Source organism: Melanotaenia boesemani, chromosome 8 (assembly GCF_017639745.1).
Source record: "Melanotaenia boesemani isolate fMelBoe1 chromosome 8, fMelBoe1.pri, whole genome shotgun sequence".
In the NCBI taxonomy this organism is placed as follows: Eukaryota; Metazoa; Chordata; class Actinopteri; order Atheriniformes; family Melanotaeniidae; genus Melanotaenia; species Melanotaenia boesemani.
Window position 1 is genome coordinate 16,339,452 of NC_055689.1, and position 19,157 is coordinate 16,358,608.

The 19,157-nt window shown below is 39.8% G+C and overlaps 1 protein-coding gene across 1 annotated transcript; it reads right to left on the minus strand.

Moving 5' to 3' along the window:
- Positions 1 to 663: 663 nt before the first annotated feature.
- LOC121644509 (mucin-2-like) lies at positions 664 to 14,195 on the minus strand. The gene is made up of 13 exons (XM_041992483.1): positions 14,116 to 14,195; positions 13,197 to 13,319; positions 11,885 to 12,007; positions 10,573 to 10,695; positions 9,653 to 9,775; positions 8,341 to 8,463; positions 7,029 to 7,151; positions 6,106 to 6,228; positions 4,794 to 4,916; positions 3,482 to 3,604; positions 2,169 to 2,291; positions 1,281 to 1,366; positions 664 to 1,193 (listed from the first exon to the last, which is right to left on the minus strand). Exons 1-13 carry the CDS (start codon positions 14,183 to 14,185, stop codon positions 1,119 to 1,121), a joined length of 1,461 nt encoding a protein of 486 aa, XP_041848417.1. The 5' UTR covers positions 14,186 to 14,195; the 3' UTR covers positions 664 to 1,118.
- Positions 14,196 to 19,157: the final 4,962 nt, after the last annotated feature.

The window sequence follows — 19,157 nt, forward strand, 5'->3', positions numbered from 1 at the left end:
TTAATTACCTATGAGATGAAATGGTCATCAGGAGAAAGACACAAGCCAATAAAATGTTTTACCACACAAGCTGTGAGCTACATTACAGGATTAAACAAACATAACACCAATTCTTAACTCAGTGGTTCCCTGTTGCTGTGGAAAACTGAGCTTATGCTGCCTCCTACTGGTAAAGATGTGATGCCAATTAAGTTGCCACTTTGAGTGGACCAAATGTGTTTAAAGGCCTAAAAAGGTCTATTGAGAGACATGCATGTGCTACTAGATTGTTTCAGAGATTTCAGATTCATCATCAGCTGGGTAATAAAAACTGATCAGCGTCAGTTTTACAAAATGTGGAAAAAAGAGTACGCTGCTAAATTTATGATACTGGTTTGATTAAAATGTCTCTTTCTTTATCATCAAATATGTAAAACATGACCCTTTTCAGTTGTAATACTTTGCAAATGTTTAATGTGAGTGAGCTCTGATGAGTGATGTGTCAGACCGATTGGGATTTTGGAATTTTCAGTGATTGTTTGAGGTCACAATGCCAGGAATTTGGTAGTAGGTTCTTCCTTCTCACTGCCACTGAGAGGCAGCAAACCTATCGAAACAAGAAATACAATACAAAAGCTCCAAAATGTCTGTATAACTGGCTAAAAGAAGACAAGTGTCACAATACAATGTTAAAGACAGATTTTTATTTCCTTGATTCACTGCTTACTTGATTATACATGTAGCTATACTTGAACAACAACTTAAAAGACTGAAAGCAGCAATTAATCATTCGGCATATTTGTTGTTGAGGCAAATATTAAGCATGGAACTTGAATTAAAACATTAAGATTTCTATTACATGATTGATAAATGCAGAATTAGCTAAAAAGTCTTGATTACAGCAAGGATTAGGTAGACATTTTTGCTTTTCATCTTTAATTAAAGTGCATGACTCACCATTTGTAGATTCTGCATGGCCTAAAAGTGTTCCCTATTTCAGTTTGTGGTCCAACAATCTTGTAGTATCTAATTTTAAGAATTTTAAACTCTTACTTTTGATAAATAATTTAGCAGATAGTTGTAAAGTCAGTTTTCACATTACAACTGGTGCCTACACTTTATGAAACAAATGCCGTTAATCAGGTGAGTTTGATGAGTCGGACATTCAATGTGCAGCCTCTGCAGTTCTGCTGGTGCAAGAGCTGAGATAAATACTGGAAGAGAAGACATTAGCTGATTATGCAAACAAAGCCTTTTTTATGATACTTTATAAAGCACATTTGAATAGGATTTGTACTTACATTGGAAAAAGCCTCTAAAATGACATCTTCGTTGTTCTCGTGTGTTAAAAAGGAGGCCCTTAAATGAAGTATCACTCGTTGAGATTCTGAAGAAAAGCAGTGTGTCAAAAAAAATTAACTTATGTAAACTCCTACAGAAACTACATCTCTGAAAAACAAATCCACGTTAGCAAAAACTTTTGTCTGCTCCTGTGGTTTCTCTGGGGAAGTTTGGTTGTTGCCCTCTGCTGGTAAAACTGAGCCAGAGAGCTTTATACTGTAAAAAATAAGGGACTTGGTCTGCTAGATGGCCTGTGGACATGGCATCGGTTGCATTTGAAACTGTAAAAATGTATCCTTGTCCTGTCCCTTTTAAATAAATAAATACAAAAGATTTCAAACAAAAGCAGTGTTCAAAACGTAAGAAAACAAAACCTTTTCGAAGCAATGAAATAAACATATTTAGCGTTTCTATGAAACAGCTGCCATGGAACATGCTATAGTATTTCCTTACCTCCCTTTTTCATCTAGAGGCACAGAAGAGCGTCTTTCTGTTTTATAGGAAAAACATGCTCTGGTCGAGTTTACTGTGACTGGTTAGCCTGAGTAAGTAGCTTGCAAAATTCAACATGAACTCTGCTTAAAAAAAATGAAAAATAAGTATATTTCCCTTTTCGCTTATTATGCACTATTATACACTGTGTAGATGATACTAGATTTGATTTCATGTGGATAATTTTTGGCATATGTATATCTGTAGACATGCTATAGGGGGAAATGCTAAACTTACAGAGGCTCTGCTAATGTAAATGTTAACTCATTGTCACGGTTGACACACATAATGAACCATTTTACTGTAAATAGTTCTACTTGCTTTTGTTGTGAACATGTTTGTGGGCAATGACCAACCTGGTGTAGATGAGTAAGTGCTTGAAATTTGGTTGGTAGCTGTTGTAGAAGACGGCATGGATGGTGACATTGTGCTCACAGCATCTGGTGGAGATGGACTACCGGTGTTTGTTGGACTGGAAGCTGTAGTTGAAGAGATTAGATGGTGGAAATGAGGGTGAGGCCATGTTTTTTTGTGCTGCATGCTGCAGGATTAAACAAATAGTGATGATGTGTTCATGTGTGCCGGTGCATTTGTTGTATTATTTGTTGCGTTGGTTTCTGTGGAGGCTGACACTGGTTGGGGAAGTTGTGTTTACATTAGATAATGTCAACATTGTTCTGGCTGCTGCAGAAATACATGCTGTGGTGATATGTGCTGGTGATGTGCGAATCAATACCAACCTATGGATACTACCGATACCAGTTTATGTTCTACAATAGATTTTCATGTTAGCATATCTATATGTTAGGGATTAGGGGTCAAAACCTATTGCATAAGTCTATCACAAATTGGAATACAGTGATAAGTAACTATAATATCAGGATTTTCTGTAAATTTCACCCAGTTGACAGGGAGTACTTTTTTTCCCTCCTGCAATTGTCAGACACGTCACTCTTCATAATGAAGAAGAAAGCAGCCTTTCAATAAAAGATATTATGTAAACTCTTACAGAAGCTACATCTCTGAAAGACAAATCCATGTTAGCGACTGCTTTTGTCTGCTCCTGTGGTTTCTCTGGGAAAGTTTGGTTGTTGCCCTCTGCTGGTGAAACTATTAAAAGCCAGGGAGCTTTTGAAATATAAAAATCTTAAAGATTTCAAACAAAAGTCGTCTTTGAAAAGGAAGAAAACAAAACCTTTTGCTAGCAATGACATTAGCATCTTTAGTGTTTCTATGAAACAGCTGCCATGGAACATGCTATAGTATTTCCTTACCTCCCTTTTTCATCTAGAGGCACAGAAGAAATGTCTTTCTGTTTTATAGGGAAAACATGCTCTGGTCGAGTTTACTGTGACTGGTTAGCCTGAGTAAGTAGCTTGCAAAATTCAACATGAACTCTGCTTAAATAAATGAAAAATAAGTATATTTCCTTTTAGCTTATTATGCACTATTATACACTGTGTAGATGATACTAGATTTGATTTCATGTGGATAATTTTTGGCATATGTACATCTGTAGACATGCTACAGGGGGAAATGCTAAACTTACAGAGGCTCTGCTAATGTAAATGTTAACTCATTGTCACGGTTGACACACATAATGAACCATTTTAATATAAACAGTTCTACTTTGCTTTTGTTGTGAACATGTTTGTGGGCAATGACCAACCTGGTGTAGATGAGTAAGTGCTTGAAATTTGGTCGGTAGCTGTTGTAGAAGACGGCATGGATGGTGACATTGTGCTCACAGCATCTGGTGGAGATGGACTACCGGTGTTTGTTGGACTGGAAGCTGTAGTTGAAGAGATTAGATGGTAAAAATGAGTGTGAGGCTATGTTTTTTTGTGCTGCATGCTGCAGGATTAAACAAATTGTGATGATGTGTTCATGTGTGCCGGTGCATTTGTTGTATTATTTGTTGCGTTGGTTTCTGTGGAGGCTGACACTGGTTGGGGAAGTTGTGTTTACATTAGATAATGTCAGTATTGTTCTGGCTGCTGCAGAAATACATGCTGTGGTGATATGTGCTGGTGATGTGCGAATCAATACCAACCTATGGATACTACCGATACCAGTTTATGTTCTACAATAGATTTTCATGTTAGCATATCTATATGTTAGGGATTAGGGGTCAAAACCTATTGCATAAGTCTATCACAAATTGGAATACAGTGATAAGTAACTATAATATCAGGATTTTCTGTAAATTTCACCCAGTTGACAGGGACTACTTTTTTTCCCTCCTGCAATTGTCAGACACGTCACTCTTCATAATGAAGAAGAAAGCAGCCTTTCAATAAAAGATATTATGTAAACTCTTACAGAAGCTACATCTCTGAAAGACAAATCCATGTTAGCGACTGCTTTTGTCTGCTCCTGTGGTTTCTCTGGGAAAGTTTGGTTGTTGCCCTCTGCTGGTGAAACTATTAAAAGCCAGGGAGCTTTTGAAATATAAAAATCTTAAAGATTTCAAACAAAAGTCGCCTTTGAAAAGGAAGAAAACAAAACCTTTTGCTAGCAATGACATTAGCATCTTTAGTGTTTCTATGAAACAGCTGCTATGGAACATGCTATAGTATTTCCTTACCTCCCTTTTTCATCTAGAGGCACAGAAGAATGTCTTTCTGTTTTATAGGAAAAACATGCTCTGGTCGAGTTTACTGTGACTGGTTAGCCTGAGTAAGTAGCTTGCAAAATTCAACATGAACTCTGCTTAAAAAAATGAAAAATAAGTATATTTCCTTTTTGCTTATTATGCACTATTATACACTGTGTAGATGATACTAGATTTGATTTCATGTGGATAATTTTTGGCATATGTACATCTGTAGACATGCTATAGGGGGAAATGCTAAATTTACAGAGGCTCTGCTAATGTAAATGTTAACTCATTGTCACGGTTGACACACATAATTGAACCATTTTAATGTTAACAATTCTACTTGCTTTTGTTGTGAACATGTTTGTGGGCAATGACCAACCTGGTGTAGATGAGTAAGTGCTTGAAATTTGGTTGGTAGCTGTTGCAGAAGACGGCATGGATGGTGACATTGTGCTCACAGCATCTGGTGGAGATGGACTACCGGTGTTTGTTGGACTGGAAGCTGCTGCTGAAGAGATCAGATGGTGGAAATGAGGGTGAGGCTATGTTTTTTTGTACTGCATGCTGCAGGATTAAACAAATAGTGATGATGTGTTCATGTGTGCCGGTGCATTTGTTGTATTATTTGTTGCGTTGGTTTCTGTGGAGGCTGACACTGGTTGGGGAAGTTGTGTTTACATTAGATAATGTCAGCATTGTTCTGGCTGCTGCAGAAATACATGCTGTGGTGATATGTGCTGGTGATGAGCGAATCAATACCAACCTATGGATACTACCGATACCAGTTTATGTTCTACAATAGATTTTCATGTTAGCATATCTATATGTTAGGGATTAGGGGTCAAAACCTATTGCATAAGTCTATCACAAATTGGAATACAGTGATAAGTAACTATAATATCAGGATTTTCTGTAAATTTCACCCAGTTGACAGGGACTACTTTTTTTCCCTCCTGCAATTGTCAGACACGTCACTCTTCATAATGAAGAAGAAAGCAGCCTTTCAATAAAAGATATTATGTAAACTCTTACAGAAGCTACATCTCTGAAAGACAAATCCATGTTAGCGACTGCTTTTGTCTGCTCCTGTGGTTTCTCTGGGAAAGTTTGGTTGTTGCCCTCTGCTGGTGAAACTATTAAAAGCCAGGGAGCTTTTGAAATATAAAAATCTTAAAGATTTCAAACAAAAGTCGTCTTTGAAAAGGAAGAAAACAAAACCTTTTGCTAGCAATGACATTAGCATCTTTAGTGTTTCTATGAAACAGCTGCCATGGAACATGCTATAGTATTTCCTTACCTCCCTTTTTCATCTAGAGGCACAGAAGAAATGTCTTTCTGTTTTATAGGGAAAACATGCTCTGGTCGAGTTTACTGTGACTGGTTAGCCTGAGTAAGTAGCTTGCAAAATTCAACATGAACTCTGCTTAAATAAATGAAAAATAAGTATATTTCCTTTTAGCTTATTATGCACTATTATACACTGTGTAGATGATACTAGATTTGATTTCATGTGGATAATTTTTGGCATATGTACATCTGTAGACATGCTATAGGGGGAAATGCTAAATTTACAGAGGCTCTGCTAATGTAAATGTTAACTCATTGTCACGGTTGACACACATAATGATCCAATTTAATGTAAAAAATTCTACTTGCTTTTATTGTTAAAATGTTTGTGGGCAATGACCAACCTGGTGTAGATGAGTAAGTGCTTGAAATTTGGTTGGTAGCTGCTGTAGAAGACGGCGTGGATGGTGACATTGTGCTCACAGCATCTGGTGGAGATGGACTACCGGTGTTTGTTGGATTGGAAGCTGTAGTTGAAGAGATTAGATGGCAAAAATGAGGGTGAGGCCATGTTTTTTTGTGCTGCATGCTGCAGGATTAAACAAATAGTGATGATGTGTTCATGTGTGCCGGTGCATTTGTTGTATTATTTGTTGCGTTGGTTGACGTGAAGGCTGACACTGGTTGGTGAGGTTGTGTTTAAGTTAGATAATGTCAGCATTGTTCTGGCTGCTGCAGAAATACATGCTGTGGTGATATGTGCTGGTGATGTGCGAATCAATACCAACCTATGGATACTACCGATACCAGTTTATGTTCTACAATAGATTTTCATGTTAGCATATCTATATGTTTGGGATTAGGGGTCAAAACCTATTGCATAAGTCTATCACAAATTGGAATACAGTGATAAGTAACTATAATATCAGGATTTTCTGTAAATTACACCCAGTTGACAGGGAGTACTTTATTTCCCTCCTGCAATTGTCAGACACGTCACTCTTCATAATGAAGAAGAAAGCAGCCTTTCAATAAAAGATATTATGTAAACTCTTACAGAAGCTACATCTCTGAAAGACAAATCCATGTTTAGCTTTTTATGCACTATTATACACTGTGTAGATGATACTAGATTTGATTTCATGTGGATAATTTTTGGCATATGTACATCTGTAGACATGCTACAGGGGGAAATGCTAAACTTACAGAGGCTCTGCTAATGTAAATGTTAACTCATTGTCACGGTTGACACACATAATTGAACCATTTTAATATAAACAGTTCTACTTTGCTTTTGTTGTGAACATGTTTGTGGGCAATGACCAACCTGGTGTAGATGAGTAAGGGCTTGAAATTTGGTTGGTAGCTGTTGCAGAAGACGACATGGATGGTGACATTGTGCTCACAGCATCTGGTGGAGATGGACTACCGGTGTTTGTTGGACTGGAAGCTGTAGTTGAAGAGATTAGATGGTGGAAATGAGGGTGAGGCCATGTTTTTTTGTGCTGCATGCTGCAGGATTAAACAAATAGTGATGATGTGTTCATGTGTGCCGGTGCATTTGTTGTATTATTTGTTGCGTTGGTTTCTGTGGAGGCTGACACTGGTTGGGGAAGTTGTGTTTACATTAGATAATGTCAGCATTGTTCTGGCTGCTGCAGAAATACATGCTGTGGTGATATGTGCTGGTGATGTGCGAATCAATACCAACCTATGGATACTACCGATACCAGTTTATGTTCTACAATAGATTTTCATGTTAGCATATCTATATGTTAGGGATTAGGGGTCAAAACCTATTGCATAAGTCTATCACAAATTGGAATACAGTGATAAGTAACTATAATATCAGGATTTTCTGTAAATTTCACCCAGTTGGCAGCGACTATTTTTTTTCCCTCCTGCAATTGTCAGACACGTCACTCTTCATAATGAAGAAGAAAGCAGCCTTTCAATAAAAGATATTATGTAAACTCTTACAGAAGCTACATCTCTGAAAGACAAATCCATGTTAGCGACTGCTTTTGTCTGCTCCTGTGGTTTCTCTGGGAAAGTTTGGTTGTTGCCCTCTGCTGGTGAAACTGTTAAAAGCCAGGGAGCTTTTGAAATATAAAAATCTTAAAGATCTCAAACAAAAGTCGTCTTTGAAAAGGAAGAAAACAAAACCTTTTGCTAGCAATGACATTAGCATCTTTAGCGTTTCTATGAAACAGCTGCCTTGGAACATGCTATAGTATTTCCTTACCTCCCTTTTTCATCTAGAGGCACAGAAGAATGTCTTTCTGTTTTATAGGAAAAACATGCTCTGGTCGAGTTTACTCTGACTGGTTAGCCTGAGTAAGTAGCTTGCAAAATTCAACATGAACTCTGCTTAAATAAATGAAAAATAAGTATATTTCCCTTTTTGCTTATTATGCACTATTATACACTGTGTAGATGATACTAGATTTGATTTCATGTGGATAATTTTTGGCATATGTACATCTGTAGATATGCTATAGGGGGAAATGCTAAACTTACAGAGGCTCTGCTAATGTAAATGTTAACTCATTGTCACGGTTGACACACATAATGATCCAATTTAATGTAAAAAATTCTACTTGCTTTTATTGTTAAAATGTTTGTGGGCAATGACCAACCTGGTGTAGATGAGTAAGTGCTTGAAATTTGGTTGGTGCCTGTTGTAGAAGACGGCATGGATGGTGACATTGTGCTCACAGCATCTGGTGGAGATGGACTACCGGTGTTTGTTGGACTGGAAGCTGCAGCTGAAGAGATCAGATGGTGGAAATGAGGGTGAGGCTATGTTTTTTTGTGCTGCATGCTGCAGGATTAAACAAATAGTGATGATGTGTTCATGTGTGCCGGTGCATTTGTTGTATTATTTGTTGCGTTGGTTGCCGTGGAAGCTGACACTGGTTGGGGAAGTTGTGTTTAAATTAGATAATGTCAGTATTGTTCTGGCTGCTGCAGAAATACATGCTGTGGTGATATGTGCTGGTGATGTGCGAATCAATACCAACCTATGGATACTACCAATACCAGTTTATGTCCTACAATAGATTTTCATGTTAGCATATCTATATGTTAGGGATTAGGGGTCAAAACCTATTGCATAAGTCTATCACAAATTGGAATACAGTGATAAGTAACTATAATATCAGGATTTTCTCTAAATTTCACCCAATTGACAGGGACTACTTTTTTTCCCCTCCTGCAATTGTCAGACACGTCACTCTTCATAATGAAGAAGAAAGCAGCCTTTCAATAAAAGATATTATGTAAACTCTTACAGAAGCTACATCTCTGAAAGACAAATCCATGTTAGCGACTGCTTTTGTCTGCTCCTGTGGTTTCTCTGGGAAAGTTTGGTTGTTGCCCTCTGCTGGTGAAACTATTAAAAGCCAGGGAGCTTTTGAAATATAAAAATCTTAAAGATTTCAAACAAAAGTCGCCTTTGAAAAGGAAGAAAACAAAACCTTTTGCTAGCAATGACATTAGCATCTTTAGTGTTTCTATGAAACAGCTGCCATGGAACATGCTATAGTATTTCCTTACCTCCCTTTTTCATCTAGAGGCACAGAAGAGCGTCTTTCTGTTTTATAGGAAAAACATGCTCTGGTCGAGTTTACTCTGACTGGTTAGCCTGAGTAAGTAGCTTGCAAAATTCAACATGAACTCTGCTTAAATAAATGAAAAATAAGTATATTTCCTTTTAGCTTATTATGCACTATTATACACTGTGTAGATGATACTAGATTTGATTTCATGTGGATAATTTTTGGCATATGTATATGTGAAGACATGCTATAGGGGGAAATGCTAAACTTACAGAGGCTCTGCTAATGTAAATGTTAACTCATTGTCACGGTTGACACACATAATGAACCATTTTAATGTAAGTAACTCTACTTGCTTTTATTGTTAAAATGTTTGTGGGCAATGACCAACCTGGTGTAGATGAGTAAGTGCTTGAAATTTGGTTGGTGCCTGTTGTAGAAGACGGCATGGATGGTGACATTGTGCTCACAGCATCTGGTGGAGATGGACTACCGGTGTTTGTTGGACTGGAAGCTGCTGCTGAAGAGATCAGATGGTGGAAATGAGGGTGAGGCCATGTTTTTTTGTGCTGCATGCTGTAGGATTAAACAAATAGTGATGATGTGTTCATGTGTGCCGGTGCATTTGTTGTATTATTTGTTGCGTTGGTTTCTGTGGAGGCTGACACTGGTTGGGGAAGTTGTGTTTACATTAGATAATGTCAGCATTGTTCTGGCTGCTGCAGAAATACATGCTGTGGTGATATGTGCTGGTGATGAGCGAATCAATAACCTATGGATACTACCGATACCAGTTTATGTTCTACAATAGATTTTCATGTTAGCATATCTATATGTTTGGGATTAGGAGTGAAAACCTATTGCATAAGTCTATCACAAATTGGAATACAGTGATAAGTAACTATAATATCAGGATTTTCTGTAAATTTCACCCAGTTGGCAGCGACTACTTTTTTTCCCTCCTGCAATTGTCAGACACGTCACTCTTCATAATGAAGAAGAAAGCAGCCTTTCAATAAAAGATATTATGTAAACTCTTACAGAAGCTACATCTCTGAAAGACAAATCCATGTTTCGCTTTTTATGCACTATTATACACTGTGTAGATGATACTAGATTTGATTTCATGTGGATAATTTTTGGCATATGTACATCTGTAGACAAATTGTAGGGGGAAATGCTAAACTTACAGAGGCTCTGCTAATGTAAATGTTAACTCATTGTCACGGTTGACACACATAATTGAACCATTTTAATATAAACAGTTCTACTTTGCTTTTGTTGTGAACATGTTTGTGGGCAATGACCAACCTGGTGTAGATGAGTAAGGGCTTGAAATTTGGTTGGTAGCTGTTGCAGAAGACGACATGGATGGTGACATTGTGCTCACAGCATCTGGTGGAGATGGACTACCGGTGTTTGTTGGACTGGAAGCTGTAGTTGAAGAGATTAGATGGTGGAAATGAGGGTGAGGCCATGTTTTTTTGTGCTGCATGCTGCAGGATTAAACAAATAGTGATGATGTGTTCATGTGTGCCGGTGCATTTGTTGTATTATTTGTTGCGTTGGTTTCTGTGGAGGCTGACACTGGTTGGGGAAGTTGTGTTTACATTAGATAATGTCAGCATTGTTCTGGCTGCTGCAGAAATACATGCTGTGGTGATATGTGCTGGTGATGAGCGAATCAATACCAACCTATGGATACTACCGATACCAGTTTATGTTCTACAATAGATTTTCATGTTAGCATATCTATATGTTAGGGATTAGGGGTCAAAAGCTATTGCATAAGTCTATCACAAATTGGAATACAGTGATAAGTAACTATAATATCAGGATTTTCTGTAAATTTCACCCAGTTGGCAGCGACTATTTTTTTTCCCTCCTGCAATTGTCAGACACGTCACTCTTCATAATGAAGAAGAAAGCAGCCTTTCAATAAAAGATATTATGTAAACTCTTACAGAAGCTACATCTCTGAAAGACAAATCCATGTTAGCGACTGCTTTTGTCTGCTCCTGTGGTTTCTCTGGGAAAGTTTGGTTGTTGCCCTCTGCTGGTGAAACTGTTAAAAGCCAGGGAGCTTTTGAAATATAAAAATCTTAAAGATCTCAAACAAAAGTCGTCTTTGAAAAGGAAGAAAACAAAACCTTTTGCTAGCAATGACATTAGCATCTTTAGCGTTTCTATGAAACAGCTGCCTTGGAACATGCTATAGTATTTCCTTACCTCCCTTTTTCATCTAGAGGCACAGAAGAATGTCTTTCTGTTTTATAGGAAAAACATGCTCTGGTCGAGTTTACTCTGACTGGTTAGCCTGAGTAAGTAGCTTGCAAAATTCAACATGAACTCTGCTTAAATAAATGAAAAATAAGTATATTTCCCTTTTTGCTTATTATGCACTATTATACACTGTGTAGATGATACTAGATTTGATTTCATGTGGATAATTTTTGGCATATGTACATCTGTAGATATGCTATAGGGGGAAATGCTAAACTTACAGAGGCTCTGCTAATGTAAATGTTAACTCATTGTCACGGTTGACACACATAATGATCCAATTTAATGTAAAAAATTCTACTTGCTTTTATTGTTAAAATGTTTGTGGGCAATGACCAACCTGGTGTAGATGAGTAAGTGCTTGAAATTTGGTTGGTGCCTGTTGTAGAAGACGGCATGGATGGTGACATTGTGCTCACAGCATCTGGTGGAGATGGACTACCGGTGTTTGTTGGACTGGAAGCTGCAGCTGAAGAGATCAGATGGTGGAAATGAGGGTGAGGCTATGTTTTTTTGTGCTGCATGCTGCAGGATTAAACAAATAGTGATGATGTGTTCATGTGTGCCGGTGCATTTGTTGTATTATTTGTTGCGTTGGTTGCCGTGGAAGCTGACACTGGTTGGGGAAGTTGTGTTTAAATTAGATAATGTCAGTATTGTTCTGGCTGCTGCAGAAATACATGCTGTGGTGATATGTGCTGGTGATGTGCGAATCAATACCAACCTATGGATACTACCAATACCAGTTTATGTCCTACAATAGATTTTCATGTTAGCATATCTATATGTTAGGGATTAGGGGTCAAAACCTATTGCATAAGTCTATCACAAATTGGAATACAGTGATAAGTAACTATAATATCAGGATTTTCTCTAAATTTCACCCAATTGACAGGGACTACTTTTTTTCCCCTCCTGCAATTGTCAGACACGTCACTCTTCATAATGAAGAAGAAAGCAGCCTTTCAATAAAAGATATTATGTAAACTCTTACAGAAGCTACATCTCTGAAAGACAAATCCATGTTAGCGACTGCTTTTGTCTGCTCCTGTGGTTTCTCTGGGAAAGTTTGGTTGTTGCCCTCTGCTGGTGAAACTATTAAAAGCCAGGGAGCTTTTGAAATATAAAAATCTTAAAGATTTCAAACAAAAGTCGCCTTTGAAAAGGAAGAAAACAAAACCTTTTGCTAGCAATGACATTAGCATCTTTAGTGTTTCTATGAAACAGCTGCCATGGAACATGCTATAGTATTTCCTTACCTCCCTTTTTCATCTAGAGGCACAGAAGAGCGTCTTTCTGTTTTATAGGAAAAACATGCTCTGGTCGAGTTTACTCTGACTGGTTAGCCTGAGTAAGTAGCTTGCAAAATTCAACATGAACTCTGCTTAAATAAATTAAAAATAAGTATATTTCCTTTTAGCTTATTATGCACTATTATACACTGTGTAGATGATACTAGATTTGATTTCATGTGGATAATTTTTGGCATATGTATATGTGAAGACATGCTATAGGGGGAAATGCTAAACTTACAGAGGCTCTGCTAATGTAAATGTTAACTCATTGTCACGGTTGACACACATAATGAACCATTTTAATGTAAGTAACTCTACTTGCTTTTATTGTTAAAATGTTTGTGGGCAATGACCAACCTGGTGTAGATGAGTAAGTGCTTGAAATTTGGTTGGTGCCTGTTGTAGAAGACGGCATGGATGGTGACATTGTGCTCACAGCATCTGGTGGAGATGGACTACCGGTGTTTGTTGGACTGGAAGCTGCTGCTGAAGAGATCAGATGGTGGAAATGAGGGTGAGGCCATGTTTTTTTGTGCTGCATGCTGTAGGATTAAACAAATAGTGATGATGTGTTCATGTGTGCCGGTGCATTTGTTGTATTATTTGTTGCGTTGGTTTCTGTGGAGGCTGACACTGGTTGGGGAAGTTGTGTTTACATTAGATAATGTCAGCATTGTTCTGGCTGCTGCAGAAATACATGCTGTGGTGATATGTGCTGGTGATGAGCGAATCAATAACCTATGGATACTACCGATACCAGTTTATGTTCTACAATAGATTTTCATGTTAGCATATCTATATGTTTGGGATTAGGAGTGAAAACCTATTGCATAAGTCTATCACAAATTGGAATACAGTGATAAGTAACTATAATATCAGGATTTTCTGTAAATTTCACCCAGTTGGCAGCGACTACTTTTTTTCCCTCCTGCAATTGTCAGACACGTCACTCTTCATAATGAAGAAGAAAGCAGCCTTTCAATAAAAGATATTATGTAAACTCTTACAGAAGCTACATCTCTGAAAGACAAATCCATGTTTCGCTTTTTATGCACTATTATACACTGTGTAGATGATACTAGATTTGATTTCATGTGGATAATTTTTGGCATATGTACATCTGTAGACAAATTGTAGGGGGAAATGCTAAACTTACAGAGGCTCTGCTAATGTAAATGTTAACTCATTGTAATGGTTGACACACATAATGAACCATTTTAATGTAAGCAATTCTACTTTGCTTTTGTTGTGAACATGTTTGTGGGCAATGACCAACCTGGTGTAGATGAGTAAGTGCTTGAAATTTGGTCGGTAGCTGTTGTAGAAGACGGCATGGATGGTGACATTGTGCTCACAGCATCTGGTGGAGATGGTCTACTGGCGGTTGTTGGACTGATAGCTGTAGTTGAAGAAATCAGATGGTGAAAATGAGGGTGAGGCCATGCTTTTTTGTGCTGCATGCTGCAGGATTAAACAAATAGTGATGATGTGTTCATGTGTGCCGGTGCATTTGTTGTATCATTTGTTGCATTGGTTGCTGTGGAGGTTGACACTGGTTGGGGAAGTTGTGAACAACTATAGACCTGTCTCTAACCTTTCTTTCATTTCCAAGATTATTGAAAAAGTTGTATTTCACCAGTTTCATGACTTTTTAAATGAAAGTGGAAATCTTGATAAATTTCAGTCTGGCTTCCGACCTCATCACAGCACTGAAACAGCTCTGGTCAAAGTGTTAAATGACATTAGGTTGAATACTGATTCTGGTCAAGTATCAGTCCTGGTTCTGTTGGATCTCAGTGCTGCGTCTAATACTGTAGATCACAGAATCCTGTTGCACAGGCTGGAAAACTGGGTTGGACTTTCTGGAGCGGTCCTTAACTGGTTCAGGTCCTATTTAGAAGGCCGGAGTTATTTTGTTACGATCGGCAGCTATGAATCCGAGTGAGTGGCCATGACTTGTGGAGTCCCCCAGGGGTCAGTCCTTGGACCTCTTCTGTTCAACTTGTATATGCTCCCTTTGGGTAAAATATTACAGAACTATAGCATTAGTTATCAAAGTTATGCAGATGATACACAACTTTATGTGTCTCTGTCACCAGATGACTGCAGTCCAATAGACTTAATGTGTCAGTGTCTGGAGCAAATAAACACCTGGATGAGGGGGAATTTCCTACAATTAAATGAAGACAAAACTGAGATTATTCTGTTTGGTAGCAAAGAGAAGAGGGTCAGCATTGGCAAACACCTGGAGACTCGGGCTCTTAAAATCACCAACCAAGTTCGTAACCTGGGAGTGTTGATAGACTCAGATCTGACTTTCAGCAGCCACATCAAAGCTGTCACTAAGACAGCTTTTTACCAGCTCAGAAACATCAACAGAATTAAAAGTTTAGTCTCCCAGAAAGACCAGGAGAAACTCATCCATGCATTCATCTCCAGTAGACTGGATTACTGTAATGGTCTTTTAACAGGACTTCTTAAAAAGAGCATTAAACATCTGCAACTCATCCAGAACGCTGCTGCTAGAGTTTTAACCAGGACTAAGAGATCTGAACACATCCCACCAGTTTTGAAATCTTTACACTGGCTTCCAGTCAGTCACAGAATAGATTTTAAAACCCTTCTGCTTGTTTACAAATCCCAGAATGGTTTAGGCCCAGAATACATCTGTGATATGTTCAGAGAATATACACCTAGCAGAGCTCTTAGATCCAAAGACTCTGGTCAACTAGTCCAGACCAGAGTCCAGACTAAACATGGAGAAGCAGCATTTAGCTGTTATGCTGCAAACAAATGGAACAAACTGCCAGTGGAGATTAAACTTTCCCCAAATGTAGACACTTTTAAATCCAGGTTAAAAACTTTTCTTTTCTCATGCGCCTATGCATGAAATCTGCACGGTAATTTTTTTAACTTGTCTTGCTTTTAATCATTTTAATGTAATTTATTATTTTATTGTGATTATGTGTTGATTATGTGTTGATGCCTTTTACTATTCTAAATATCTGTAATGTCTTTGTTTTATGTAAAGCACTTTGAATTGTCCTGTACATGAAATGTGCTATACAAATAAACTGCCTTGCCTTGCCTTTACATTAGATAATGTCAGCATTGTTCTGGCTGCTGCAGAAATACATGCTGTGGTGATATGTGCTGGTGATGTGCGAATCAATACCAAAATATGGATACTACCCATACCAGTTTATGTTCTAGAATAGATTTTCATGTTAGCATATCTATATGTTAGGGATTAGGGGTCAAAACCTATTGCATGAGTCTATAACAAATTGGAATACAGTGATAAGTAACTATAATATCAGGATTTTCTCTAAATTACACCCAGTTTGCAGGGACTACTTTTTTTCCCTCCTGCAATTGTCAGACACGTCACTCTTCATAATGAAGAAGAAAGCAGCCTTTCAATAAAAGATATTATGTAAACTCTTACAGAAGCTACATCACTGAAAGACAAATCCATGTTTCGCTTTTTATGCACTATTATACACTGTGTAGATAATACTAGATTTGATTTCATGTGGATAATTTTTGGCATATGTACATATGTAGACATACTATAGGGGGAAATGCTAAACTTACTGAGGCTCTGCTGATGTAAATGTTAACTCATTGTCATGGTTGACACACATAATGAACCATTTTAATGTAAGCAATTCTACTTTGCTTTTGTTGTGAAAATGTTTGTGGGCAATGACCAACCTGGTGTAGATGAGTAAGTGCTTGAAATTTGGTTGGTTCCTGTTGTAGAAGACGGCATGGATGGTGACATTGTGCTCACAGCGTCTGGTGGAGATGGTCTACTGGTGTTTGTTGGACTGATAGCTGTAGTTGAAGAAATCAGATGGTGAAAACGAAGGTGATGCCATAATTTTTTGCTGCAGGATTAAACAGTCAGTGATGATGTGTTCATGTGTGCTGGTGCATTTGTTGTATTATTTGTTGTGTTGGTTGTTGTGGAATTTGACACTGGTTGGGGAAGCATTGTTCTGGCTGCTGCAGAAATACATGCTGCAGTGATATGTGCTGGTGATGAATATAAATGAGCTTTTTCCAAAAAGTGTCACTTCTTCGTTAGTGTCTGAAACACACAGCACAACATACATCCACTACAGTAGTACATATTAGTGATGTAACGGAATTGGTAGTCTAGGGGAGGGGTCAGACGAAGTGCGGCTCAAATCACCCCTATGATGAGGACAAAACAAGGACCAAGGTTTCCCTTGCCCGGACGTGGGTCACCAGGGCCCCCCTCTGGAGCCAGGCCTAGAGGTGGGGCATGGGGGTGAGCGCTTCGTGGCCGGGCCTTTGCCCGTGGGGCCTGGTTGGGCTCAGCCCAAAAGGGTGACGTGGGCCTTCCCTCCCGTGGGCTCACCACCCGCAGGAGGGGCCATAGGGGTCAGGTGCAGTGTGAGCTGGGTGGCTGCCAGAGGCAGGGACCCTGGCGGTCTGACCCTTGGCTGCAAAAGCTAGCTCAAGGACGTGGAATGTCACCTCTCTGGCGGGGTGAGGAGCCTGAGCAGGTGTGCGAGGTTGAACGGTTCCAGCTGGATATAGTTGGACTCACCTCGACGCACGGCTATGGCTCTGGAACCACTGTCCTTGAGAGGGGCTGGACCCTCTTCCATTCTGGAGTTGCTCCCGGTGAGAGGTGCCAAGCAGGTGTGGGCATGCTCATTGCCCCCCGACTTGGCGCCTGTATGTTGGAGTTTACCCCGGTGGACGAAAGGGTAGCCTCCCTCTGCCTTCGGATAAGGGGACGGGTCCTGACTGTTGTTTGTGCTTATGCTCCAAATAGCAGTTCAGAGTACCCACCCTCTTTGGAGTCCTTGGAGGGGGTGTTGGAGAGCACTCCTTCCAGGGACTCCCTGAAAAGTCCGGGACCCCATGGACTGTCCATAACAAACACCTTGTTCAGACATAAGAGTGCCCACATGTGCACTTGGCACCAGGACACTCTAGGCCGCAGTTCGATGATCGACTTTGTAGTCATGTCGTCGGACCTGCGGCCGCATGTTCTGGACACTTGGGTGAAGAGAGGGGCGGAGCTGTCAACTGATCACCACCTGGTGGTGAGTTAGCTCAGATGGTGGGAGAGGATGCTGGTCTGACCTGGCCGGCCCAAGCGTGTTGTGAGGGTCTGCTGGGAACGTTTGGCATAGTCCCCTGTGAGAAAGAGTTTCAACTCCCATCTCCGGCAGAGCTTCAACCGGGCCGGGCGAGGCGGGGGACATTGAGTCCGAATAGGCTGTGTTCCATGCCTCTATTGTTGAGGCGGCCAGCCGCAGCTGTGGCCGTAAGGTTGTTGGTGCCTGTCGTGGCAGTAACCCCCGAACTCGTTGGTGGACACTGGCAGTAAGGGATGCCGTCAAGCTGAGTCCTATTGGGCCTTTATGGCCTGTGGGACTCCAGAGGCAGCCGATGGGTATTGGCGGGCTAAGAGGAACGCGGCTTCAGCTGTCGCTAAGGTGAAAACTCGGGCATGGGAGGAGTTTGGAGTTGGCCATGGAGAATGACTCCCGGACGGCTTCGAGGAGATTCTGGTTCACCATCCGGCGGAGCAGGAGGGGAGAGCAGTGCTCCGTCAACACTGTGTACAGTGGGGATGGGGGGGCTGCTGACCTCAACTCGGGACGTTGTGAGGCGGTGGAGGGAATACTTCGAAGACCTTCTCAATCCCACCAACACGTCTTTCGATGAGGAAGCGGAGTCTGGGGTGGGTCTATGTGCTCCAACACAGGGGCGCTGCTAGAGATTTTGGGTGTACTGACTCCTGTCAGTAGGCAGCAAATGTAAGGGACCTCTGGTGGTGACTTGTGTCATTACACCATGCAAAACAGTATTGAACCACAGCACATGCAGACTGAGTGCTCCACCACAGTCATTTGTCTGATCCTTGGAGTAGATCTGTCAGTGAGTATGACTGCTCCGTGTTTATTTAAGTTAGTTCCAACTTGTGAGCATCATAATAGTCTCTGAAGCTTTGTATTTTCAGTTGTAAAATCGAGCTAATTATGCTAATGCTAATCGGGAGCTAAATGTTAGCATAGCTGCAGGCCGTGTTCCTTAATGTTGGGCCTCATTTCTGGTATGTGTCCTTGCACATTTGCTTTACTGCGTCTTATGCCTTATTTCTTTACCTGTGGGTGGATTCTGTTGTTACAATGTTTGTGTTCATCTTATCAAATATTGTTGCCTAAAGATTGGTTACCTTGAATTGTCATTAATCTATAAGGAGTAAGAGAAAGAGCAGGTACTTTGCACATATTTTAGTTGATGTTAATATACTGTATATTTTGATTT

What these genes read in the sequence shown, in the direction of transcription:
- LOC121644509 (XM_041992483.1), bottom strand. Translation starts at nt 14,185, where the DNA reads ATGTCACCATCCATGCCGTCTTCTACAACAGCTACCGACCAAATTTCA. An exon ending in CACTTACTCATCTACACCAG is followed by an intron (nt 10,696 to 11,884) that starts GTTGGTCATTGC and finishes CTTCAACTACAG; the next exon opens with CTTCCAGTCCAACAAACACC. An exon ending in CACTTACTCATCTACACCAG is followed by an intron (nt 1,367 to 2,168) that starts GTTGGTCATTGC and finishes GCTTTTCTTCAG; the next exon opens with AATCTCAACGAGTGATACTT.